This window comes from Eubalaena glacialis, chromosome 10 (genome assembly GCF_028564815.1).
Source record: "Eubalaena glacialis isolate mEubGla1 chromosome 10, mEubGla1.1.hap2.+ XY, whole genome shotgun sequence".
Taxonomy (NCBI): Eukaryota; Metazoa; Chordata; class Mammalia; order Artiodactyla; family Balaenidae; genus Eubalaena; species Eubalaena glacialis.
In genome coordinates this window covers 75,958,543-75,986,277 of record NC_083725.1, presented here as the reverse complement: position 1 = coordinate 75,986,277, position 27,735 = coordinate 75,958,543, and the positions used below count along the sequence as shown (strand labels likewise).

At 52.5% G+C, this 27,735-nt stretch overlaps 1 protein-coding gene across 4 annotated transcripts in view; it reads right to left on the bottom strand.

Moving 5' to 3' along the window:
- Positions 1–235: 235 nt before the first annotated feature.
- The window catches only part of AMPD3 (adenosine monophosphate deaminase 3), a 137,476-nt gene continuing 109,976 nt past the window's right edge, over positions 236–27,735 (bottom strand). For all 4 annotated transcript variants that reach the window (XM_061201450.1, XM_061201449.1, XM_061201447.1 and 1 more), the window contains exons 3-15: positions 25,526–25,730; positions 22,459–22,621; positions 20,007–20,226; positions 17,975–18,104; positions 13,631–13,825; positions 11,678–11,809; positions 10,979–11,142; positions 10,134–10,260; positions 7,276–7,439; positions 6,120–6,240; positions 4,810–4,983; positions 3,073–3,183; positions 236–1,991 (exon numbers count right to left, since the gene is read on the bottom strand). In XM_061201450.1, the coding sequence (XP_061057433.1) occupies positions 1,815–1,991; positions 3,073–3,183; positions 4,810–4,983; positions 6,120–6,240; positions 7,276–7,439; positions 10,134–10,260; positions 10,979–11,142; positions 11,678–11,809; positions 13,631–13,825; positions 17,975–18,104; positions 20,007–20,226; positions 22,459–22,621; positions 25,526–25,730 (2,083 nt within the window). In that variant the 3' untranslated portion in view covers positions 236–1,814. The remainder of the gene's footprint in view (positions 1,992–3,072; positions 3,184–4,809; positions 4,984–6,119; positions 6,241–7,275; positions 7,440–10,133; positions 10,261–10,978; positions 11,143–11,677; positions 11,810–13,630; positions 13,826–17,974; positions 18,105–20,006; positions 20,227–22,458; positions 22,622–25,525; positions 25,731–27,735) is intronic.

The window sequence follows — 27,735 nt, the reverse complement described above, 5'->3', positions numbered from 1 at the left end:
CATATCTGAACCTTAGTAAAAAGATAAATTAGTAGTTATTATTGATAGCTTTTCATGATGCCCATCTTTCTTAGAAACTTAAAGATATGCCCTAAATAGTTTAAAACTATTGAGCCACAGTCCTAACAGACTTTATTTAATAATAAAAACAAATACTTGATACAGATAAAATGACAATGAAAAACTGTACAATACTTGCTATGTTAGGGCAAAAGTATACAAATGGCTTTTCAAAAAATAGTGAATGCCTAACACAAATACTCAGTTTTCATTCAATTTCATGATTAGCTGTAAGATAGCACATGTCTGCCTAGTAAAAAGACTACATTTATTGTTCTGTACTAAGTTGACCAGTGGAGGTGATAAGCATTATAAAGTAACAGGACAAGACAATCTAAAGTCAGTAAGCATTTTCACAGGCAAAAATAGGGTTCTTCTAACTCTGTAATAATTCAGAAGGGCTTCCTGTAGTCTGCATTTGCCCACAGAGATAGACAGGAAGGTCCTTGAGCAGCTTGGTGAGTACCAGAAGCACACATCCTTAAAAAGTTGCCAAAAGAGGAAATTCATTCATTTATTTAATATACATTTATTGAGCACCTACTATGTACCAGGCACTAGTAACACAGATGAAGAATACATTGGTAAAGCTTAAATTCAGACTAGTCTTTAAAAATGCTTTCTACCTGGCCCCAGGGACCACTTATATCTTCTGAAGAAGTCTGCATATTAGGTAAAGGTGAGATTTCACCTTGGGGGGAAAAAAAAATGCACCAGGTTACAGTGACAAAAAAAATCTAAATTTGTGACGTCTGATGGAATAGTGGGGAAAGGACTGGATTAGGATTAGGGAAACCTAGTTCCAGTCCTATTACTTATTAGAGCTGTGTGACCTTAAGCAAGCTTTACTTCTGTGGCCCTAACTCTTCATAAGTAAAATGATAATTGGGCTACAATCATAGACTATTAAAGCCAAAAGGAACAGAGGTCATCTAGTCCTGTGCTTTTCAAAGTCCTTAGTTCAAATGTAAATACACAGAAGTCCCAATGTAAAACTGATGAAAGCAGAGTCGCCTTGAAGAAGTAAAAGCAGCACTCCAGAACCTCACTCCCCCCTGCCCACCCCTGCCTTGAAGTGGTCCAGGAGGGGAACTCACAGAACACCACTTGAAAACCACTCATCTAGTACAAACTCTCACCTTTCAGATGAGGAAACCAAGACCCAAAATAGGAGTGATGGTTGTGATGTGAATATTTGGTTTCCTGAATAGAAAGGGAGGAAGGCTAAATAAAAGTTTTAAAAACTCATTAAAAAAAAAAAAAAGCAACAAAGGAAGTTTTCTAATTCTCTCGAAGTAGCTCCTTTATGAAAGGGAGCTTTGAAATAGATTCTAAGGCAGCCAGCCCATCAGAGGCTGAAATAAACAAACACCAACTAGTCTGCAGGGCCTTTCTACCGTGGCAGAAAACCACACAGCCCTCATATGTCAGTGGGCATTGGACCATGTAAGATCCTGGCCCCAACAATGCAAAAGCATTAGCACTTTCAAGAGAAACATTTGGAAAATTAGGAATGAGTACAGACAAGTGTCCAGCTCCCAGATCCCCAAGGAGGATTCACCATCTATTACTCAAAACTGTTAACAGAAGTGGGCATGTTAGACCTTAAAGTGAACAGTGCAACCAAAAATCACTAGTTTGAAAGTTCTTCACAGGTATCCTCTCCGTGGAGGATAGTTTGGTATCTTGAACACTGTTAATCACAGCAGATTTGAAATTAAACCAGAAAGTTAAAATGCATGTCCAGTACTCGACTACTTGGTCAAGGCTGTGATCTCTTCTGATTTCATGGCGTCAGACAGGAAGCTGAGCTCATTGCATAAGGTCTCATATCGGAACGCCATCCGGATCTGAGCAACATTTGTCTTTCGAATATCATTTCCTTCAGGTCCCTCTTTATAATAATTTTGTCCCAGAAATTTTTGCTTTTCCTGTGGACCAAGAGAAATACAAATGAAACAATATACCTTAGAATCACTTTCTATATCCACATGGCAGCTCTGACATTAACCACACCAAATCAGGCTAGTCCTCCAAAGCAGGTCCTCCATCAAGACATCTTTCCCCACAGAGCTCTTACAAAATTCCTCCTGGCCTCCCTCTCCTCGAGGTTGTCACCCTGACAACCACATTCATTCCCAACTGTGCTTTCCTTGATCAGAAAGGCAAGAACTACAAGAGCTGCTGGCAATGAAGAAGGCAAGGTGAAGGCGTGAAGACTCTAGCAAGGTGAAGGCGTGAAGACTCTAGCAAGGCTCTCCCAAGAGCTGACAAGAGCACACAGGTGTGTCTGGGGACAGCCAGTCCAAGGAATCAAGTCCCCACAAAATGAATCTTGAGCCTTAACTCTTGTCTGCCTCAGCATCCAACAAGAGCAGCAAGATGCAGCCCTCTCCCTGTACCAGTGACACCACCCAGCGGAGGTACCCAGGGACCTAAGACACCATCTGGAGCAATGGTTCTCAACCCTGGCCCCATGTCAGAATCACCTAGGGAGCTATAAAAAAATTTTTTTTAATTACTGATGTCTGGGTCCCATCCCTAGAGTTTTCTATTCAATCTAGGTACTATTCATCTATTCAAGAAGTATTGAGTGCCCACTATGTGCCAGGGTCTATTCTAGGCCCCAGGGATATAATGCTGAACTTACATTCTAGAAGGCAAGACAGAAAAACACATGACTACATATAGCAATGTCATATAGTAATAAATGTTATGATGGAGAATGAGGGCAAGTGTGTGGCTATTGTAGAATGGGTAATCAGGGAAGGCCTCTCTGAGAAGGTGACATTTGAGCAGAGGTCTGAAAAAGGTGACAGAGCAGCCATGAAAATTCAGGAGTCTCCACAGCATTCTCCCCTAGAATATGAGTTTTCAGTGTGACAGAGACCCTGCTTGTTCTGTTCATCCCCAGTCCCAGGGCCAAGAATGTGCCTGGCACACAGCAGGCATCCGATGTACATGTGTGTTGAAAGGACAGGAGGGACGGGGTGGTGCCGTCACACGGCGTACCTGATGCGAGAGGCCGCTCTGCAGCACGCTGTTCCTGGCGATCTCACACAGGTCACACGTACTCAGCTTCCACACTTGAGCCGCAATTGCGTATTCTTCCATAAGTGCTTCCTAGATTCCCCCAAAGTAAATGTGTTAGATGGGAGACTATCCATTTCAATGCTTCACATATTTCCCAAGCTAGAAACACCAGACTGACACTGCAGATTTCATTTTTCTTTAAGGACTGGCACCTGAATAATCAAACAACATCCCCCCACCCTTAAATTACAAACTCCAGAGATCTTCTTTGTGTGAAAGCTCAGGTTACCAAAGACAGATATATCAAAGAACACCTACAGATTTATCTGTTGACCAACACATGTTCCAAGCCCTGCGCCCATGACGGGGGATGCCAGCCTGCTCTCCTGTGCCTGTCTCCCTGTCGTGCACACTATTAGTACCCAGTCTATAGCCTTGCTTTGTATTTAACACATTTTCTTAAGATCGTCCAAAATAAAAGTTAATCTGAGTAAAGAACAGAGATGGAACATTAAATAGGAATGAGAAGTGATCAAGGATCAGTAGTGAGATAGTGTTAGCCCAGAAAGCTCAGAAGCATTTGGGTTTGAGCTGTGCTTACGCTTTGTCCTCTGGGATGTGAAATGTCTGACATTTATCACAAGCCCTTCCATCACCTCTTTGCCACATCATTGCCTCTGTATTGTAGAGCAGTGGTTCTGAAAACATGGTCCCAGCATTACTGAGGGTCCCCCCAAGGCCTCTGGAAGGTCCTCCCTTTTCCAACTATGCATTTTGTGAGGCAAGATTTTCTTCATACACTTTGATAAAAGTAATTTATCACAGCAGATTGACTGCAGAAGCAGAGATGAGAATCCAGCTGTCCTCTATTAAACTAGACATTAAAGAGGTTTTCAAAATGCCATTCTCGCCATTCTCAGTATTTTGTTATTGTAGTTTGCAGAAATATGGTTATTTCTCATAAAAGTTGCTAATTTTGTTAACATTTAATGATTTATTAGTGTTATTTTACATGAGTTAATATTTTTCAATTTCACACAGTTAAGTATCACTAGATACAAGGCATGTCATCCACAGCTCTCTGAGGGCCTCAGTTCTTCAGAATATAAAGGGGTCCTGAGACCAGAAGCTTGGAGCTTGGAGCCTGTCCTAGAAGACCCAGGCACCTCTATTTTTACTAATCCGTGGCTGGTCTTATCAGTACCACCCAAACGTGCTGGTACACTAGTGACTGGTCCCCATGCATGGCATCGCCTTTCCCTTCCTCTTCAGTTTCCCAGAGATCCACAGTGTGCTAGTAATAATAGTGGTAACAAAAACGGTAGCTAACATCTTTAATACATGCTGTACGCAGACACTATATTAGACACTGATTCATTATCTTAATGAATCCTTACAATAAGGTAGAGGTGGACATAGGGACAATCTTATCCCTATTTTACACATGAAGAGGGATAAAATACAGAGAGGTCAAGTAAGTAGCTCTACCAACATCACAGAGCTAGTGAATATCAAAGACGGAAAATGAAAGGCAAAGAAAAATCCTCAAAGATTCAAGAAGCCCGAGTGCTCCTGGAAGGAGCACTTCCCTCACCAGAAAGTCACCTCTTGTCTTCAGTGGGCCACCAATGCCACCCCGAAGGCAGAGCTGAGCCATGTGCTCAGGTGCTGGCAGCGGGAGGACCTACAGTCCTCATCTTCCCCTAAAGTCCTCACCTTCGTGTAGTGGAACTGCATGGGGTCATCGGTGGAGAGAGAAACATGCAGTCCCTTATGCAGGAATTCCCTCAGAGGGTTTTTGGAATATTCGAGGAACAGACTGTTGTTGCTAAGAGGAGACATGGCAATGGGGATCTGAGCAAGGTAGTAGAGATACTGCAACACCGGACTCTGCAAAAGAACCACCAAACTCAGGAAACGAGCCAGCGAGGGGAGGGAGGGATGGGGGAAGCATTCACCAGGGGAAACCAGGGGTCCGGGCAGTGTCTGCGGGAGCCCCCAGTCACCCCGAGCTCCACAACACCAGGACCCCCAGGCCCACCCTCCACATTTACCTCACTACTGCATCAGGGCCCATCCCTCCCTGGGACTGCTCTCCTGCCCACTAAGCACTCCCTCTTGGCTCCAGACTGGAGGCACAGCTCAGGGCAGGAAGGGCACCTGCAAGGCCCCGGGCTGACCCCAAGCTACGTCCTCAGCTGCCCTCCCCCAGGAGCTGACCCCAATAGGTCAGTCCTGGAGATGCCCCACTTTTGTTGCTTTGCGCTCTGACCACAAACATTCAGGTTGAGACTGTAAACACTGCAGCTCCTCGGAGGTGGGAAGGGGTGGACCTGACCGGGCGAGAGTGGTTCTCTGATGTAGCACCCGCCCCACACAGAAACGTGAAACACGGTTCGACCTCCCCAGGACCAGGGAAGGAGAGGAGTTTGAACTAATATCCTTCCTATGGAAGTGAGTCAAAATACGGAGAAGACAATGCATAGAGTTCATGGCAGCATGATTTACACGAGCAAAAAATTGGGTGGATTCTGTGCAACAGCTGGAGCCTGGCTGAATCAGTCACAGCCCAACCGAGTGGCCGCCGTCCTTTCAGCAGCCTTTAGAATGAGCAGCGCAGAAAAACGCTTGTGATGAAAAGTTAAGGGACGAAGAAGGAACCAAAACTCTGTGTTCTTTATGATAATAAGCATATTAGAAATATGTTCTGGAAAAAGATGGGAATTGGAAATACTAAAAAGCTAATAATGCTGTTTCTATTAAAGTAATAGCAGTAAGGATTTTTTTCCATTTCTCCATTTTTTTGAAAATCTAAACTGTGATGTATTTGGCTATACTTTTTCATAATTAAATATGAAGCCAAGAGACTACAGACGGCACAGCCCAGAAAAAGGCCCGGCCTTCCTGCATCGCTGGCCAGAGCCTCCCAGGGCGCAGGCAGGAGCCCAGGTGGTCCCACTCCTCCCCAGGGCAGCCCCGGGCGGGACTGTCACTGCAGGGCAGCCATCTGTCAGGGGCCCGGTTACCTTCTTGAGGAGCAGCCCGTGGGAAATGTTGTCGGCAGTCAGGAAAGCAGACACCAGGTGAGTGATGGAGCCAGACTCCCCGCAGTGAGGCCGGAACAGGAACGTGCTCAGGCCCCGTTCCCTGCAGATGTGAGGTTTGTGGTGAGAAAGAACCCCTGGTCCACCTGCCCCGGGCCCCATGGGCCTGCACTGCTAGCTCAGGGCCCACTCCAGGGGAGACAGTCCCCCATGGCAGGGTCCGCACAGCTGAGGCAGGGCACCCTGGAAACCTCTCCCCAGGTGCTGAGGCCCAGGCCCAGAGCTCCTCAGAACCAAGAGACATCATCTCTGGGAACAGAGAGGGCCTAGCCCTCCATCCTCTCCTCCCCTTCCCCGGGGCCTGGTAGCCCAGATTCATAGACCTTCAGAGCAGGAAAGCCCATGAGAAACTGTGGAGTCCAGCCTCTTTGTTATAAAAAGGGGGTAAACCCAGATGGCGTCAGATGTCAGAAGCCACTGTGCAGGGCAACAGCAGAGTTAGAACTAGAGCCCCTGCCTCGGAGAGCTCAGCCCAGGACCCCAACCCTGGCCGTCTCCTTTCAATCATGGTCCCACTCAAAACTTCCACACCTCCAAACTGACGCTGGCTGAGGCTGAGCTCTGAGGCCCCGTGGCCCAGCAGGGGTGGGAGGACGCTAGACGTGTGGGGAGGGACCGGCTCAGCGTCCTGCCTCGTGGGCCTCACCTCCGTGTGTGCGCTGTGGGGAGCCTGGGCGTGAGACCACCGGATGGAAGCTCCATGAGCGCGTGGATGCAATCTGTTTTGTTCCCTATTATGTGTCCCGTGCCCAGGACGGTGCCTTCACATGGCAGGTGCTGTGATTCGCTGAATGGATAGACGCACGTGTGAACACCATTGGTGTGGAGGTTAGTGAACGTGTGTCAGCAGGTCCTGTGTCTCTATCATATCAGGGACAGACATGCACACATGTAGGTGTTGGTGTGTGTGTGTATGGACGTGTGTCCAGGCATGGGGTCTGGCTGCCTTGTATGTGTGATCGTGTCTGTTGCAGCAGGCATGCCTGCATGTGTGTGTAGCCCTGTGGGTACGTGCCCTGTGAGGTGGGCTCAGGAGCACCCCCTGGTTTGAGGTGTGCACAGGGGCCAGCTCACCCACCTGCGGAGGTTGTTGAGCACCATGATGTTGGCATACATGTAGTACAGGTAGTAGCTGTAGGGCGGGTTCTGCTCGCTGGTCCAGACATCCGGGCTGGGGCTCTTGTCTGAGAACATGTGATCGCTGTGCTTGGACTCATCATCCACGCTGTCAAACCCCGTCACCTGGGCAGGAGGAGGGGTCCTGCATCAAGCCAGGGCAGACGAGCTGCCAAAGGCCTTGGTATATGTGCAGCTGAAGTGAGCCTGCTAAAGGCGTTGGAACCCAGGCCTCTCAGGTGTGAAACCTCAGCTGGGGACCCCGTGGCCTGCCTGAGCCACATTCTTCCCAGGGATAGGGAGTGGGTGCAGTGCCCCAGTCTGTCCCTCCGGGGCTTCCAGAGGTACCCCGGAAGTCAGTCTGGAGAGCGCCAAGCCCCTGTGTGGTGGCAACAGTGAAGGGAAACTCAGGCCAGGCCAGGCCAGGTGAACGGTGAGGCAGCTATACTCACCTCCCATCCTTCGGCTGTGCCATCAGCAGCAGTGACAACAGCTGTGAGGGGGAAGGGGACAGGCATTTCCCCTGCACCTACTATATGTCAGGCCCTGCTTGAAGCACCTACCACACATCAGCTAACTTAATACTCAAGTGACCCTGTGAGGGAGGGCTTGGCTGACAGCAAAGCAGGGCCAGTTAAGGAGCTTTCCCACGTGAGACGACCAGCTCTGAGCCTAAATGGGCTCAGGGTCTGCACTGTTTGGGGCTGTAGGTGGAGGATGCCCTAGAGTGGCCATGATGTCCCAGGTGTGGCCAGCTGGGATGCCTCTCAAACAGGCCAAGGCGTGCGCCATCCAAGAGGGCCCCTTGGCAGGCTGAGCCATGGCTCTTGGGGACTGCCCCTCGAGCAGGGTCAGAGCAGCTCAGGAGATGCCCATCCTCCCACTGCACTTACACCTCAGCTGGGGCCCACACTACGCCTCCAGGGCCCCACCCAAGTCACAGGCTTCCCGTCACCTGCTCCCAGAGGTCAGGCCCTGACAGAGGATGTACCTGCGAGGACCCAGCTCTCAGCCAGCATGCAGGGCAGTTTTGCTCCTGTCACTCAGCCACAGCTGTGCTTTGGGAAGGGGCCCCTGAAGGACCGGCTGAGTCTGCCTGTTCCGAAATGGCAGTAGGGGCCCAGAGGAGCAAGGGACCACCAGGGTCTTGGCAGAATCTTCCCTGTCACAGTCATTATGTGTCAAAGGAAATGACAGGGTCCCACTGCAGCTCTCAGCACGGCCTGGACAGGTCTGGGTGCCGGGGCGGACCGCGAGTTCCGCTCTGCTCTGCGCTCACTAGCTCCATGCTGCACCTGAACTCTGGGGGCCCAGCACGGGGGGCAATGTCAGCCCCTCTCCTGGGCTCTGCTAATGCAGGGCCCCAAACTGGGCCTCCCATAGCCTCAAGCACAAAACATGTCCAAACCCCAACTCCTTCTCCCCAAGCCTGCTGTGCCCCCATAGTTGGCAGTGTCCTCTGAAAGGCACACCGTCTGCTCCCCAGCAAAGTCAGGCGCCGGGAGGCCCCCCTTGACTCTTTCCCCTTGCTCACCTTCAGGGTGTGCCCAGGCCCCATCCATTCTCCACCCGTGCCCACCGCGCTGCCCAGGGGCCCCGCCCACCGTCTGTATACGCCTCCCTTTCCTTAATGTGGGGATGACAACACCTGGGCCAGGGCCCTGGGTACGAATTCCACTTCTGCCCCTTTTTAGCTCTGATCTCTCAGTTTTCATTTCCTCATGTGTAAATCAGAGCTAGTAGCTTCACAGGACTGTTGTGAGGATTAAGTGAGATAATCCACAGTGTCTAACACACAGCAACACATAATCATGCTGCTTACTATTAACACCTACAAAATGAGGTAAAGTGGGGCAATCGTGAGGCTGAAGCAAGATCATGTCATGGCGTGGATCACCGGAGCAGGGAGCGAATTATCAGTGTGAGCTGTGACTGCTGGTTCAAGCCCCCCGCACGTCTCCACTGCTGCAGCAGGCCCCCTGACTCTCACCTTGCCCCCTGCCCCCCACCTCCAGCTCCTTCTGTTCCAGGCCTTTCTTCACACAACAGCCTGCATGGTGTTTGTCTAAGACATAAACTCAGTGCCGTCCCTCAGCCCCTTCAAACTTTCCTGGCAACCCCCCAACTCCCCCAACCCCTACTACACACACACACACACTCACACACACACACATACACTCACACTCACACACTCACACTCACTCAGTCACCCCTCCCTCCCCCACCCCCAGCCCTCTGGTATCTTCCCCACCTCCCTCACTGTCGGAAACCATCCCCATAAACTCTACCAGGCACTGAACTTGCTTCTCACCGTCTGCAGCCAACTCTATTCTGGGCACCCAGGGGGCGGGACCAGCTCCTGCCCCACCGTTGCCCTTTCTGGTTAAGTCTCTCTTCCACCCTTCTCATCCTCTCCCACAACTAACCAGATAAATATATTTTGTGGGGCTTGTGTACTTAACCAAACAAGGTGGGAGGACCATTGGTTTCTAAGCAAAAGCAGGAGCCTGAAATGTCTGCATTTGTAACGACCTGAGGCTACTGCTGGGACAGAGGCCAGTCCTTCCAGCCCCACCTGGTCAGGAACTAACTCCTCAGTCTTTCTGCCTCACGGCTGCCTTCCCAGCACCCCACCCATGCCCGCAGGGCCGCCCCAGAGGAGCAAGCTCATTATTCTAGAAATTCAGCTTCTTGGGCTGGCCACCTCATGCCTGGGGCACACCACTGACAGGATCCTAGAAGGGAAGGGTGACCCAACCCCACGGAATCCTCTCCTCCCTCCCTCACTGGGCACATTGCCTGGGCGCCACCCACACTTACATATCTGAGGAAGAGGTGAAGCTCTCGGTGATCTTGAGGATTAATGGTGGCCTCAAAAAGGGGCAGGAAGATGTTCTCCAGCATCTTCCCAAAGCTTGGCAGCAGCTTCTTTGACCTAAATATGTCACTGGGGGAAAGCGGAGACTTGCTGATTAAGGTGGACCCAACAGCCCCCTTGGCCCATCAGAGACCAGCCCCCCGCCCAGTCCCTTCCCTCAGGCAGCACAGATCCCCATTTAAACACCCAGGGTAGAGTCAGAGGTAGGGCTCCAGTACAGATCCTCCCCTCCTCGCCAAGTTCTGCAACACTAGGCGTTGGTGGCACACTCAACACCTACCCATACCCATCAGAGAGCTTTCTCCAGCTAGAGGCCAAGCTGGGAGTGGGGCGCTGGGATTCAGGCTGATCCAACTCTCTCACCTCAGCTCAGTTCCCCTAAACCACGTGTCCCAGGCCCATCCAGGGGCCACATTGGCCAGACTGGAGAGGACAGTGGTGGTCTGAGTCATATCCAGGGAGAGGGCCAGCAGTGTAGGCCCCCATCAGGTCATTCAGACCCTGGGCCTCACCCAAAAGGATAGCCCATCCTCAAACCGCAGTGACAAGAAGATGGGCAGTAGTTCCCACCAGGCCTTTGCACATGTATGTTCTTCAAAGAACAGAGTTGAAGTGTCACAAGGACGTCTTTGCCAACCACCCCGCCCTGTAGGAAAATCCCTGGGGCAGAGAGGCCTAGGCTGGCACTGGAACAGGCCCTATCTCTCAGTAGCACAGACTCAGCAGCTCCTGTGGGACAGGCTGGCGACCCCAGAGGACACAGGTAGACAGCAGCTGCCTCACTTACTAGATCCGGGGCACCTGGATGATCCAGCGCATGTTGGGTGAGTAGACCTTGTGCTGGATGAACCAGCGGGCCAGGTTGGGCCACTCCTCAGGACTGCAGCCGTAGATGGAGAGCCGTGGCTCTGAGTACTGGTACTTGCTCTCCTCCAGCTCCTGGGCCACCTCCTGGCACCAAGAAGAGCTCAGGTCAGCCCAAAGCACCCCAGCTGCTAGATCCTGCAGCTCCCTCAGCCACCTGCTCCTGGGCTCAGAAGGCCTGATCTACATCCCCTTGCTGCCACGTCAGCACTCACTCCACCTTCCTAGGGAAGAAGGCCTTGGACCTGCACAGTCACACACATGACAGGCCAGACAGCAGAAGCATCTCCAAATGGGGCTAACCTATACCCAGTGCAGGCTGCAAACACACAGAGCAGCAAGCCTGGATGCCGAGACTTGGGCCAGCGGTGGACACCCTCCCCCTCCTCTTGCCTGCAGTCAGCACAGTCCACACACAGCACAGCCTGCGCACTCGGGAGTCAGCGGCCAGGGCCACAGCACTTGGCACCCAGGCACCTGCACCTCGCCTGAGCTGGATGGTGGATGGACGGGGGATTCACGAAGGGGAAGAGGACAGGAGGCCCTGCGGGGCCCCCACCCCATGAATGCAGATGCTGTCAGGAATCCGAGGAGGGCTTGGAGAGGTCCAGGGCTCACTCACCTTGACCATCCGAGCAAAGTACTCTCCTCCCAGGTAGTTTTCAGTTTTCAAATACAGGTCTCGGAGTTCACTGGCCCCCACAGGGTTGTATTTGGAGTTGAACTTGTCAAAGCGGTGGAACGTCTGCCGGCCCTGGAGAGAAGAGACACCAGCCAGATCACCACGCTGTTCTGCAGCCACCATACACATGACCCCTCCAGGTCTTTACAAGGTGGCCTCTGTGAGCCACACTGAAAGATACCTTCTGTGTCAGTTCTTGCATGAAAGCTTGGAAAGTCCCAGGGCCAGGATCATGCATCCTCACTCAGCCAGCACTGGGGTCCTCTTGCGAGGCCCTCTGTAAAGGAGGATCAAGGGCCTCATGCCTCCGGGAGCAGGGCTGGCTGAGTGAGCCGAAAATACTGAGCCATCAGTAATAACGTGTGTCCTGTTACTGTTTAGACTTCATAAGGCACTTTCTCCACATTGCCTCATTCAGTGTCTGGTTTAAGATTTTTTTATTGTGGTGAAATGTACATAACACAAAATTTACCTTCTTAACCATTTTTAAGTATACAGTTCAGTGGTATAAAATACATTCACATTGCCATGCAACTATCACCACCATCCATCCCCATAACTCTTTTCATCTTGTAAAACTGAAACTCTGTACCCACTAAACAATAGCTCCCCCAGACCCTGGTAACCACCATTCTCCTTTCTGTCTCTATGAGTTTGCCTATTCTAGATGCCTCATACAAGTGGAATCATACAGTATTTGTCCTTTTGTGTCTGGTTTCTTTGACTTATCATAATGTTTTCAAGGTTCATCCATGGATGTAGCAGATATCAGTACTTTATTCCTTTTTAGGACTGAATAATATTCCAGTGTGTGTGTCTGCATTTTATTTATCCATTCATCTGTTGATGGACACTTGGTTTGCTTCCACCTTTTGGCCACTGTGAATAATGCTGCTATAAGCATTAATGTGCAAGTAACAGTTTTAGTCCCTGCTTTCAATTCTTTTGGGTACATACCTAGGAGTGGAATTGCTGGAATATATGGTAATTCTATATTTAACTTTCTGAGGAACTGCCATACTGTTTTCTATAGCAGCTGCAACATCAGTTAGTATTTTAATAACTTTGTAATGTCAATAAGGCACGTGGCAGTCACCATTTTATAAGCAAGGAAATAAAAGCTTAAATGAGTTGCTTAAGAGCACACAACTCCTAAGTGGAATTAGAACAGGGACCTATCTGACCAAGTCACACACTCTTTTCCCCTGTCCCAGGGCTGCTCCCAGCCCTGTTACTCTCTGAGGACAAACTACCTCTCACAGTCCCCATGAGACAGGCTGGGACCTGGGACTCTTTGCTGCAGTGCTACAGTACTTGCACCTGGACAAACGTCTCCTCAAGCAGCAAAATGCAAAGAAACTATATGGGACTAAAAATAACTGTGCATGCACAGTTGGGGCAAATTATGGACAAAAGATACAAAGAGACCAAAAAAAACCAACTGCCACTTCTGAAGAGCCTGGAGCAAAAACGGTGTTGGAAGCAAAAGCAGGGTGCTGCGCATGCCCCCTGCACTCAACACCACCAAGGGGGTGGGGAAACCATCTAAGCCACCACTCCGGCCCGACCCCTGGACACATCCCTACCCTCACCCCATATAAGGTACAAGCTTACCCCCCGCTCAGGGAGCGAGCAAGCAAGGGAACCTGTTTGTTCTCGCTCCCCCCTGCTGCAGCAGGGTCCCCAATAAAGCCTTGCCTAAATTTCTTGTCTAGCCTCCAGTCAATTTCTATTGATCGGAAAGGCCAAGAACCCTGTTCCGTATCACCCACGTCTAGAAGAGAAAGAGATGCCTACACGGCCAGCCTCTCTCCAAGCCCAATCCTGGCTCCTTTCCAGGGGGCTGAGTCCCCCACCAGGACTGCACGAGGCCCTGCGGCCGAGCTCACTCACCGCATGGACATCCAGCGAGTCCACAGTGAGGTCGTACGGGTCCATGTGCAGGCTGTCGAACACCTGCTGCAGGGTGATCTTCCGGCCCCACTTCTCGGCAACCATCCTGTCGGGCTCCGTCTGGTACGTATGCTTGATGAAGCGCAGCAGGTGCTTCTGGTTCATGCAGGCAGCCGCGTGGATGTGCGTGTCCACCTGTAACACAGTGGCCCCCAGCACGTGAGCTGGGCCACCTCCCCCGGCAACAAGAGCCAGGACATCCAGGCTTCGGTGTGGAGCGCAGAGCCTCAGCACCTGCACTGACGCCAGATCTCCCGCCCCATTTCTCCTGTAGACTTTGGAACTGGTCTTCCTCCGTCTAGCCTTGCTGCCCAATCCCCCTCCTTACAGCATCAAGAGATCTTTTTTAAATGTAGGTCAGATCCAGCCACTATCCCTGTTAACCAATAATCAGTGCCCCCCAAGTGTTCAAGATAAAGCCCAAGCTCCTTAGCCTGGGATTCAAGGCTTACTTCAAGCCTTAAGTCTCACCTTGCCACTACCCTGCTCTCTGCTCCAGCCAGGACACCCCACTTACAGGTGCCCGAGGTGCCATGCTATTCCACACCGCGTGTCCTCAGCCTGGCATGCCTTCCCTCCTCCCCATCGATCCATCCACCTGGAAATTTCCCACGACTTCCTCCACGTGGCAGCCTGTCCTGATCCCCCAAGCACAACGGATCATTTTTTCCCTTGCCCAACCTGGGACTCTAGCACAGACACTCCCGTCACTGTTTATGTCCTCCAATCTGATCTAATAATTTTCTGTCTACTTCATCACTAGACTGGGAGCTCAGTCCTCAAGGACAGGGACCATGTCTGATGCATCTAAGCCTCCAGCGCCTACCCCAGAGCCTGGTATGATGTTGAATCAATGGATGGATGAATGGACCAATAAACAGGTGTGGGAGGTTCCAATAGTTTCGATGATATCCGCAACCTCATAGAAACCTGAGGACCCACCTAATGCCCCACAAAATCCCACTCTTGCCATTGACCTCGCTGGAACCCTCAGAGCATTCCCCTCAGCCACTAGCCCTAAAGAAACAGAGCCCTGGCTAAGCTGAGGGATGGCCTGAAGTCACAGTGAACATCCTGACCCCCTTCCATGAGCCCAAGGGGCCTGAGGGAGGTTCCCCCAGGAGGGTGGCAGCAGCCTCACTGACCAGCGTGCTGCCAGCTGCCAGCCCACACTCTGCAGTCCCTGCTGCAGCCGACTGGGCACTCTGCCAGGGCTGGGGTGAGGAGGCGGCTGACCTCAGGCCAAAGAATGCTGTCCACAGCTGGCCAGGCATCTCCAAGTCATGCCAAACCAGACATCCGATCCATTGAACCTCTGTGAGCTTTTTAATCAGCCAGCCCATATCACTGACCAACATCACTCACTCATCAGGGCCCTTCCTGCCCTTAATCCTGCCACTCCTACCAGAAAGACAGACCACTAGGCATCAGAGAAAGGAAGCACCAAAAGTTAAAACGTCATCCAAAGCGCAGTACATAGGCTCAGGCACAACACGGATGGGCTGGGCTCATGTGGGACACACAAGCAAAGGTCAGCCGGAGTTATCTCATCTGGATACAGCTGGGCTCAACTACCTCAGCATGACTTAGCACATTCTGGGCTTTCTTGCTGTCCTCTAGCATACCAATGACACACTGCAGGGGGTGCAGCCTGTCCTCATGCCCAGGAGTCACTAGATGAGGGAGGAAAACAACTGGGTAATCCAGGAAGCATCTGATCCAAACTTCAAAATTACCAAGGTGATTATTTTAGGAACAAGTAAAAGAGCCTGTCATTGGAGGTCAGCATTTTCAATTCACCAGAAGATCCAAGAGCATTCCTTGCTTTCATCTAAGATCTGGGTCTAAACAAACAGTAGAGTTTCTAAACAGGGCTGGCCAATACCTGGCCCCTAAGCCAACGCTGACTATTTCCGCACCCGTGGCAAACATCAGTAATCAATTACAGCACTCTTCACTAAGCTTCGGGAGTAGCCTCAGGTAGCCGCTCCCAGTTGGTCAAGTTTGGCACAGAAGATGAAACCTATCTGCTATCCCTGCTATGACACTTAGACCGAAGTGGTTAAGGCCTAATCTTACCCAACTCCCAAGCAGCAAACACACTCAGTCCCTCATTATCAGCTCTGAGCGGAAACCAGTCATCTCAGTTACACAGTCCTGCTGGTTTGGCCTCATGGTGCCATAACCCATGACCTGATGTGATGCTGCAGGTAATTTCACAAGTACCACCCACAATGACCCACAGCCAGGCACAGTTCCTGCCTCAGAGCAGGACCCTGGCCTGCCCCCATGACACTGACAGCCACTTGGAAGTATGGAGGCCACCTCCCAGCCCATCCTGAACTTCAGAAAGTCAGCTCTCCTCCCCTAGCACAGGCTTCCAGGGTAAGATGAAGCAGCCAGCACTCAGGAGGCAGGGAGGGGCAGGCACAGCCTGACCTGGACCTGTGTTTATGGATAGCTGTGGTGCCAGAGAACAGCCCACTGTGTCACAGCACGGGGCTCAAGGCCATCTCTGTCCAGAGAGCACACGAACCCCCAGACTGACAGGGAACGCGAGGATGGGCTCTGGTATGTAACCGCAGCCCCTTCGCCCCCTGCCCCCTAGGACCCTCGCCCTCATGGTGGCCAGACAGCACAAACACCCACTGGGGCCCCGCCTTAGAAGCAGACAGCCTCAGAGCCAGTGCAGTCGGGCGCAGGCAGCAGGAAGCAGTCAGGCCCAGAGCGTGCACGTGGGCAGAGGGCAGGGCTGCGCAGGGCTGGGCAAGGAGTTTTCTTGGACACCCATCTGGGCGTTGCAGTGTTCCTTCGGGCAGGGCAGAGAGGAGCTGACCTAATGACTGAGGCACCCAGCTGTCTGAGCACCTGAGGGTCACAGGGGAGAAACAGATGGTGCTTGAAGGTGAATATGCCACGGAGGCGGTGTCTAACACACATCCTTCCACCTCTGCCTGGAAATCCCCGAGACTCTTCCACGAGCCTCAGAGCCCAGGAGCAGAAGCCTAACTTGCACTCTGAAGGCTCTTGATCCCATCCAAGCGGGATGCGGCTTAGCAGAGGTGACCTCGGGGCCTCGCTGGAGGAGGCCTTCCATGTAGTACTGCTGAGTGCTCCCAGGCAGGGGGTCAGGGAGGCCTGAGCTGGGCTCCCCAGAGGAGACACAACCTCCTCTGGCCTACCCTCCCTTAACAAAGCTGACCCCAGGGAGGGGGTGGGCACTGGGACAGAGGCCCCTGTGGCGAAGACAACCCCGCTGTGACTCAGTTCAGATGTGGCCACCCCTCCTCCAGGCATAGCCTTACCCCACCCTTCTGTCCCAGAGCACCGCCACATCCCCACCCGCCTCCCTGCTGCCCCTGACAAACCCGTGGGCCCTTGCGTGATCCAGAACCTCACCCACACCTGCAGGCTCACTCCCCACAGCCCGCCACGAGCCTCTGCCCCCACCCCTGAGCTCCAGCCACACTGCACCCCTTGCAGTTGTGCCAGCACCCTCGCGCTCCCTCCTGCCTCAGGCCGCTCTCCCCCTCCTGCTGCTTGTAGCCACAGCTCCCTCTACCTGCTGTGCCATCACTTCCACCCCCTGTCCTGCCCTCTGCCTGGCAAACTCTTACTCAAAGTCAGCTCAGTCCTGGCCTCTCCCTGAAAGACACCCCGGTCACACACCTATCACACTAACAGGAACAGGCTGGGAATTGCTTGTGGACAGGAAGTGACTCTCATTAGGCATCAAAGGCCCCACGCTTGGCACTGATCCCATGCTCGCTGTATATTAGTCACACGGAATAAAATGACAAAGCGGAAGGCCGTGATCACTTAACCTGCACGTCGGCCCCGACTGCGGCCCCTGCAGGCTGCGGGCCCTGAGCTCTCCACTCTAGGGGAAGGCCAGAGAGGGGAGCACGTCGGATGCTCTTCCTTCAACATGCCCCATCCAGAAGGAAGCAGAGCCACAAACTCCCAAGTCCAAAGAGGTCTTAATAGCTTTTTTCAATCCATGATAAATTGAATACATTCTCTACTGTAAAAGTGGGCTGGTCTCCACTCTTATAACCAATTAATAGGGCATGCCCTATTTCTCAAGGAGGAGGGCACGTTCCAACAGATACACAACATGGACTAAAGGTTTCCACCATGTCATACCAAGTACCACCTGAGGTGTGGCCTGCCGCACGGAAGGCAACTGGCCAGTATTCCCTCTGTACATAGGAAGGCTACACGGGGGGGGCCGAGCCCGGACGGGCTAGGGCACCGGCTCTGAACACCGGCCCGCTAACGCACCTTTCTCACGTTATAGAAGTCCCGGTGAGGGTTGCTCTTCAACTCTTTGAACTCGGCCATTTCATTTAGCATCTCGTGAAGGCTGAACTTGGATTCCAGAAAGTTCAGTCGCCGGTGACAATATGTTTTCCTGCAGATTGGGAAGGGGGAGAAACCACAGTTGAGGAGAAGGCACAGCAAGTTCTCCAGTTTGGAGACCTCCAGTGTCTGCAGGGACCGACCCCTGGGCGGAAGGTCAGGACGGAGCAGAGAGGGATAGGGAGGGGCCCGCTTTCTGCAGACCCAGCTGAAGTGTGGAACCACAGCCATGTGAGTGGATGGGGGCAGTAGAGAGCTGACTGCAACCTCACACGGGTTCCTTAACTTCTAGCTTTATGGGCTTAGGCAATTCATCCCAAGCTGCTATCTCTCATGAACAGATATGGAGCCAGCAATGCCCAAGACTGAAGTGAGGGTTAAACTGGCTTATGTGTGTGAAGGGCCCAACTCAGCAGAGTGGACACTCAAGGAAAATCTCCCTCCTTCAGCCCTTCCGTCTTTCCTTCCTCCCATCTATCCTCAGCCACCTTTCACTCCTTGAAAAGAGTTTCACCTCTGCCCAAAAGATTGATAATAGAGTCAAACCCTAAGGCGTAACCTGCCCACCTTGGCTGCAGAGAACCACCCTGTGACCAAATGACATCCCCCAAACCCTGAGACCTGAAGACTTCTCAACTCTGAGGCTTCAGGATGAGGGAAGGATGCTCTGCATCGTGGGCAGACTAGAAATGTAGGGGTGTTGTTACCAGGACAGAAATCTCTGCAAGGACTGATGTCCCCACCGGCTGGCAAAGGCCACTGCGGGTGGGAGCACTCACTTATCCTCAGCCAACTGCCAGGTGCCTGTGTCCACAGCCACGTGGAACCTTCAACCACAAGCCAGGCCACCCTGCTTCCCTGTGGCCCCCAAACACACACAGCTCCTCTGGCACCCAGTCACTGAGAGGTTCATAAAGAGCAACTGCCAGCCCCGCACCAGCACCATCACCTGTCAGCTGGATGAGCCCCAGAGCCGAGCACGGGAGAGTCTGGGGCGGACGGGATTCCCAAGGCCACCTCACCCAGTCCCTTCCCCAGCGGGACTCGGCCTGGCAGCCTCCCGGACAGGACAGCCACTGCTCACACACATGGGGAGCAGTCCCATCCCCAAGGCTTCCCCTCGAAGCTCCTGCTCACATTGGCTGAGGCAAGCTCCCGGAAACTACCCTTTCCCCTCCCAGCTCTTACGTCTGCCCTCAGAGATCACCGAGGACCAAGACCCACTCTGTCCATCCCTTCGGGGCCCACCCTCCCAGCCTTGGACACTGGCATTACCCCATTCCCAGCGAACCCCAAAAGGCAGGGCAAGAGATAAGTCCCTCAGCCGTGACCAGCTTCCTCACTCTCCCCCGGACCCCCAGTCCTGGCTGGGTATTCACAGCACAGCCGCTCTCAGAGGGGCTCAGGGCCCGGGCAGGCTGAGCCTCCGCTGCCGATTCGCTTAAGTGCTCACCAAGAAGCGAGCGCCCAAATTCAGGAAGACAGCTCCCTGCCAGGTTAGCTCGAGCCAAGCCTACAAGCATCACGGGGGTCGTGGCTCTAAGTTCCCAGGCTCCCTGCACTCTCCCCTCCAGAAACACAGAAAAACCAACACAGGAAGCAAAAGTCTTCATCACTCCCCCATCTACAGTAACGCCCTAGGCTGGTAACTCTCTGCAAGGCTGCCGTCCTGCCTGTGGGGAGGAGTGACCGCCATTTTAAGGCGCACAGGTGGCCACCGGCAAGCAGATGCCCCACACCTGCGCGTGCAGAAGGGACAGGTAGTAGCAACTTTAAGAATATGCCAGCCTGTGAAGGAAGATTGTGGCAGAAACCCACAAAGCACTGGGGAAAGGGGAAACCACTCTCTTTCTGGGGTGGTTTAGCTGAGGGGAAGCCCAGAGCAAGAGGCCTCTCCCGGTCCCTTCCTACAGGAGAGCACCCCTGCAAAGAGAGGCAGACTCGGGGGGCTTACGTGGGGCCATGGGTGATGAGAGCCAGGATGTGGCTCATGTCCACCGTGTAGGTCTCCAGGTCCGGGTAGGGCAGGCTGTGGGGCTCCTGGCGCTCCAGCATCTTCGTGTTATCGTACACGTAGAGGATGCCCCCCTGCATGCGGACCAGGAAGCCCAGGTTGCAGGGAGCATCATCCAGGCAGTAAGGATCTTCCTGGGGCAGTGGGGGAGGGTGGAAGTCTGCAAAACAGGATTGAGTGACGGCCAAGTGCCCTTCACCCCAGGGGCTCACAGGGGCTCAAAAGTCACGTTCCCACCGAGGCCTGCCCTGGTTGGTTGTCTGATCTAAAACCTAACCACTCCCGCCGCCCCCGACATCTCAGATCCCCTTCCCTGCTTTATTTTGTCTCCTCAGCACTTGCCACTATGTAAAATAATTTCTCTTCTTTATCTTGGGTAGTATATGTTCATTTTGTTCACTGCTGTATCCCCATTCCCTAGAACGGGCCCTGACACACGGCTGGCCCTTTACTGTTTTAACTGAAATGAGCTTCAGCCTCCTGGGTACTTCAGGGACACGAGGCTTATGAAAAAGTGCAGCTGTGTCTTCTCCTAATAAGAGAACAGACAGAACCTGGCACTGCCCGGTGGAAATAACTGTCCCTGCCCTTCCACATCTTCCTGGGCCCGGGGAGCCTAAGGGGCTAGATGGAGAAGCCATCCCCTCCGCAAATAAGCACAGAATAGGGAACGCGTCTCCCCCAGAGACAGAGCCGTCTGTCCCCACGGCTGTGGGCTATTAGCCCACAGGAGCCAGAAAATGCCTCTTGGCTATTTCCCAGCTACGACTTGGAGCAAACGACTTTACCTCTTGACCCTGTCTGCTCACCTGAGGATGACACCCTGCCTTAATGGGCTGTTGTGAGGGCTGCGGTAGCAGGTAGAGGAAAATGCTTTGCAAACAGTAATACATCGTAGGGCATTATTCTCATTACTCTCATAGTGGGTTTTCCTGGCTCTCGATAAGCTCTGCTCTGGCCAAGGAACAGGTTATGCTGAGCAGCAGGAGAACTGGGGGCTTCAGCTCTGCGCATCAGCCAACCCCGCACAGGGTCCAGCCGCCTGGCCGCCACCCCAGGCAGGAGGAGACCCTGGAGTCTTCATCAATGGAAGGAACGAAGGCGGAGTAGCTGCCTGGGCGTCCCCCATCAGTGCCCGGAACAGACTGCCATAAAGCAGATGTGAGGCATCACAGGGACTGAAGCAGCACGGGGGTGGGGAACTGATGCCCCACACACACACATCAGGCACGGCCACAGGCCAGCCCAGGAGTCCCTGATGTGTGCCAGTGCCTGTGAGACGCACGCAGTCCAAAGGCCTGGGGGGACCACTGCCTCCGCCTCACCACACTCCCACCCGGGCCCCCGGGGACTCTGTTCTGTGTAAAGCACACCTTGGACCGTCACTCCTGCCTGCCCGTGCCAGCACTGGAGCAAGTGGGGTCAACTTCCCTCAGACAGACAGGGAAACGGGTTCGGGAGGGCTGAGACTTACCCAGGGCCCCAGGTAGTAACAAATGCCCAAAGTCGAGGTCTCAGAGCTTCAAGGAAAGCAAGAGACAGGAGACATCTTGGCACCAACTGCCCGGGGGGGGCAGCCAGGGTCCTGGGTGCTGGCACAGACCACCAGGCCCTCATCCGATCCCCCACCACCAACTTTCAAGATCGAGGTTTCCTGTTGTCTTCATTCATATTAGTTAACTTACAGCCTCTACTGCTCCTGGGTCTTCCACAGGCCAAACAGACTCCACCAGAACCCATCCTGCCTTCTCTGATCCCTCCTTCCCCAAACTCCACAGCATCAACGTAACTACTATTTACCAATCACTCCCCAGATGCCAGAACTGCACTAACGACTTCACGTGCATTCTCTCGTTTCATCCTCACAACTGGCCCGACGGATAGATATTATTAGTATTCCCATTTTACAGACTGAGAAACTGAGGTTTGGAGAAATACCTTCCTTGCCCAAGAAAGTGGTAGAGCTTAGATCGGAATGCAGGTGTGTTGGACTCCAGAGCCAACTTCCCTGCCCTGGGAACACACCCTCTCTACTTACCCACACGTCACCCACCTCACCACCAATTTGGCATTTACTGTCTGATTGTGTTTAAATATCCAGCATGAGACTGCCTGTCTCCCTAGAGGGCTCCCAAGATCAGGGACTGTCTTTCACCCCCTCCCCTGCCTTGTCTCTCTCAACTTGTACAGCTCAACCAAGGGCAAGGCACACGGTGCACATGGAATCAATCCTTGGGGAAACCAGCAAAAAAATCAGTGTAGGAGAAGCCAATACCAGGGCTTCTGCCCTTAAAACACCATCTGGGGGAAATACGTCCAACCAGTAAAACATCCTGACCAACCCTCGGGCCATGCCCTGCTTGGAAGCCCACCTGCAGCCACAGCGCCGTACCTGGGAGGCCCTCTTCCAGAGGGGCAGCGTCTGCCCTCCAGTGACCCAGGTACTGGGCCGTGGTGTGCGGGAAGCGGTGATAGGCGAGCCGGGCATACTTCTCCCGGATCATCAGGGCCTTGGCCAGGCTCTTGGCAGCCTGTTCATAGTCCTCCACGGTGATCTGCAGGAAAGGGTGCACACAGCAGGCCTGAGACCGCTGACCTAGCAAGACCTGCCGCAAGGTTGGCCCTCGACTGGCAGCAGGGAACTTGGGTTTGGGGAGCATTCCCACCACTGTGGGCCCAGTGGCTCCCTGTGCTTGAACGGTTTGTACGAACACCATGGTTTATGCTGGACACCCAATTTCCTTCCGGGAGCCTGGAATTGAGGGATGTGCTCTGCAGACGTGCGGTCAGCCCCAGTGAAAACCTTGGCTGCTGAGTCTCTAATGAGCTTCATTGGTAGATGACACTTCACACATGCTGTCACAATTCAATGCTGAATGGATTAAGTGCATTCTGGTGACTCCACTGGGCGGGGTTGCTGGGAAGCTTGCTGCTGGCCTCTTCCAGACTCTGCCCCATGTACCTCTTCCCTTTGCTGACTTTGCTCTGCAGCCTTTCCCTGTAATAAATCCTAGTCCCGAGTACAGCTCTGCGCTGAGTCCTAGGAGTCCTCCTGGCAAATCACTGAACCCGGCAGGGGTCTTGGGGACCCCCAACACAGGAGGAGATTTGGGGCTGTTGGAGAAAGGCAGGTACCCCAGAGAGGATAAATCACAGGAAGTCACAAAGTCAAACTTCAGACCCTGATCTGATTGAGTCCCAAAGCCCAAGTATGCTCTGCTTTCCCAGAGCTGCCTCACACTCAGAGATAAATGAGATAAATTCCCACCTTCCAGTGGGCTCGTTAATCTTTGTCTGTTGGGAAGGACAGGTGTGGAAGAAATCTGAACGTGCTGGGGGAGACAGTCATTCATAAGAGGGGATATGAGATGCAGCGGAGGGAGGTACAAGAGGGAGCACAGAGCCGGAAGGCTGGGGCCTGGACCGTGGCCCCTCTGCTTTAGTAAAAAAAAAAATCATTTTTAGTTTTGAAATGTTGTAAACATACAGACAAGCACTGAAGATAATATGACAGACACCCATGTATCTACCTTCCAGAGCTAACAATTTTAATATTTTGTATTGTTGTTTCAGATGTCTTATATGTTTACATAAATAAATCATCTCAGATAACAGCTAAAACTCTGCCCTCCTCCACCCACTCCATCCTCAGAGGAAGCAAGTTGGTATATATCTTTCCCATGCACGTTTTTATACTTTTACTTTTTTTTTTTTTCCTTGCTTCTTGTTAAGGAAGGAGCTTCTCCTTTCCTGACTCCAGGTGTCCCCAGGAGGGGGTGTTAATTCCATTTTACACTTTCTGATGGCTTAGGAGAGCAGCAGGAATAGGTGAGCAGACAACACCGTAGACACAAATATGTCCCTGCCAACAATAAAGCCAAATACTCTGTCTGCAGGACCGATGGACTCAGCAGGGCAAGGGGCTCAGGCCACAGCTGGAGGTATCAGAGACGTGCTCAGCGTCGCAGCGGACCACCCAACCTGTAAGCACTGCAGGCCTCATGCCTGGCAGCTGACCCACTGGGGGCCAAGGCGACCTGCAAGGTCAGCCTGCCTCTCATGGACTGGTGGCTCTCTGGGGTCCACTCACCAGTTTAGGGGCTCTATGCCCTACAATGTGCCAAGCAGGAGACCGATCGAAAGGAGCTAGTTAATGCACCAGGCCAATGTCCTCCCCCGCTTCAGCTGGCTGTCAGCCCACCTCTAGTCTCCCCTTCCACTGTTCTGCCCACATACCAGAGGCTGGGTGGACACCACGGACTCCTGGTCAGGATGCTGTATCTCCAGACAAGGCCTGTGTTGTTTCCAATCCAACCAAAATTCCCATCCATAGAAAGGAATTTAAATAAAGTATGGTTCATCCACACAGTGGAATACTATGCACTTGTCAAAAAGAAATAACAAGGAAGTTCTTGATATATTGATATGGCATTATCTCCAAGATGTACTGTTACATGAAAAACCTAGGCTCAGTATAATGTATAGTAACTACCATTTGTGTAAAAATAAATAAGTCAACTACATGGGCATAGTAAACTGTAGGTACACAGGCCATCTATGTGAGAACACACCAGAAACCAAAACCAAGGATTGCCTCTGAGGAGGGGAATCGGGTGGCTAGAGGACTGATATAATTTTTGTACCTTTTAAATTTTAAGCCATATGCAAGGATTTTCTATTGCTCAAAAAATAAATTTTTTTTAAGCTAGAAGAAAATTTACAGAAGAGTAATAAATCACTTTGCTTTCTCAGATACACTATATATTCTAAAACTACTGTTAAAAAAGAAGAGAGACAGAATAACAAGGCCAACTGAGGCACGGGTAGTAGGTTGAGGGCCAGGGAGATGGAACCAAACCTGGCACTAAGTGATATTTCTCTTCAAGAAACAAGCAATAAAAATGCATCATCCAACCAGGTGAAAGTAGCACATTTTCAGTGACTGAGTTAACCGACTTGGTGCAAACCAAGCTTGTTCACTTTCTTGTCGAGACCTGCTCGTCCTGCTTGGCTGGTCTAGCCTGTATTTAAGGACATGAGTCCAAGCACAGAGGAGGAGCTGAATCAGCAATAACTGATTTCGCACAAACCAATCAACACCAGGACTTAATCCATTCAACATCTGGGAACACTAAAGAGCCCAAGCTGGAACCGTCCCCCATGGGCTATAGGGACACAGAGCAGTGTTTCTGGGCCCAGAGCACATATGGAACCTACGGGTCACACAGTGTACCAACCTGCAGCCCTAGGCCCTCCTCATAGGGAGAGCAGCGCCCTAGACACACACCCGCTACCTCGCCTAGAACCCTCCTTCTCCCCAGATCCTGTGCCTCCTGCCTGCTACCTCCCAGACACCCACAGACCAGGCCAGGCTTCAGGGCTGGGCGTGACCCCACGGGACCCCAGCTTTGGCACAAGGCACATACAACACTCACACAGCCCCCGCAGAGACGCCTTACCCCAGCACAGTAGTCGCCGCTGATGGTGACCCGCTGGAACTCGGGCATGGCATAGGGCGCGGGTGTGGGCTGGGGAGGGGCTCCGGGGAGCACAGGAGCTGCGGGAGACATGGCTGGGCTGGCTGTCGGGGGACCCTTCCAATCTTGCTGCGTCGGCATTTGCAGAGACAGGGACTGGGACCGAATCATCTTAAAACTTTTCTTTCTAAAAGTCGAGGACAAGGAAAAGTGAAAGAAAGCAGCAGCGAATTGGGGCGAGTGATGAAGAGTCTCTTTTATGGACATGGCAGGAGAATTTGCCTCTGATTAATCAGCGGGGCTGGTCCTACCGTTAAGGAGTTTCTAATCATTCGTGCCTTCCTCCCACATGCGTCTCTCTGCATGCAATATCCCAGACACCCCTCCCTGCAGCCACCAAGAACTGCTGTGGCCTGCGTTTGCAGGGCGCGTGGAGCATGCAAGTAGGCAAATGTCTCAGGAGACAGAGGGCAGACCACCCTGCAGGGGTCTAACACCAAGGGCAGGTGAGGTGAGCACGATGTCGAATCAACCACCATGCTGTCTTCAGACAAGCCAAACTCTGAGTCCCAGCATATGAACAGTCTCAATCACAGTGCACGTCACAAAGTTAATAATTTGGGGCACTGGAGCCAGAAGAGATTGTGACAATCAACCAGTCCCACCTCCTGTTTTCATAAAGGAAGAGTCAGGGGACCAGAGATGGGAAATGGCTTATACAAAGTCATGGCAAGGTGCCGCTAGCCCTTAGCTTCCCACCTCCCTGGTACCCTGTCACCCCGGCTGCTCCTTCCTCTAGCCTGGCAGGTGCCCTCCTGGCCGCTGCTGGGGCAGGCACAGATCTGTAGCTTTGTTATGGGAAAGGGACTGATCAGCATCAGTTTCAGGTCTCTCTGGACCTGTCACCTTGGCACCAAAAGATGATTTCGCAAACTCTTGGGGAAGTAAGCACAAGGTTGGTTTAAAATGCCACAAGCTCGTGCTTATTTGCAATGCTGATTAGTTAATGAGAAAGGTGAGGGTTCACAAATTAGTAATGTTTCAAATGACACCACCCCAAGTCCTAGGATCCCCAGGCATAGAGTTAAGCAGCAGGGAGGTGAGGCCATCAGCACTCCCCTCTCCCATGTCTCTCCCCAGCACTGCGACCCAGTGATGTCCAACGCCAGCAACCAGCTGACTACTTGCCCTCCTGTGCCACAGGGCCCAGCAGCCTCCTGGGTACTATCCCAGCACAACCAGGGCCTACAGCCACCAGCGAAGGACTCAGTGACAACCGTGACCCACCGGAGCCCCTAGAACCCCTCCTTTTCTCCAGGCACCGGCGACACCTACAGGGTGTGGGGAAATCAGCTGATCTCCAAAGGGACCTTATGACTCACCCAGAGGCAGCTGTCGTCCTCCTGGCTCTTGGCCAGGTCTCTTCTCACAGACCCACGGCTGATTTTTCAGGAACCACCAATTTTTCCCTGCTCTGTCTATACACCCACTGCTTGCCTATGGCTCTCTGGTCCTTATCTGCCCACATGTGTTATCATCTCTTTGGGGACAAGACTGTTTAGACCTGGAAAATGGAGGCGGCCCTTTTTCAGAAGTCTGTCTTTGCCCTGACCCTGACCCTACATAACAGATGCACTGAGTTGTTTAGGAAACCCAGGCTGGACTCCAGGAACCTCCAGCCTAGGCTTTCCCCAGCCCACCATCCATCCATCACACGGAGATGAGTCAAGCATCCTGTTCCAAGGAAGATACCAACTCATGTCTGTCAATCATTCCTCAGAGGCAGACTCACCTTGAGCAGTGAGGTTCCCACTTTGGCATCTTTTGGATGTTCACACCTAGAGGAAGAGCCATTACTTTGGGCTCCCTCTCATGTTCTGACAGGGTCGGCCAGACCCTGTGAGACTCTGGCTTCTGTGTCACCCACACATCTGCCAGGTCACTGTTTTTATCTCTATGCCAACTATACCCCCGTAAGCCTCAGCCAACACTGCCTGATGACCAGTCCTGCTAAGGAAAAGCAAGGTGACATCTAAGGTGAGAAACAGGTAAGAAAGTTTAAAAAAAAAAAACAACCCACAATCAGAAAGCTGGAAGGCTGCCTAAGCCAAAGCCCACCAGACTTGTTCAAGGAATGTCCATATTCCTCTGCCCCAGTGAGGAAGCCAGAACCCACCAGCCGGTGCCCTCAA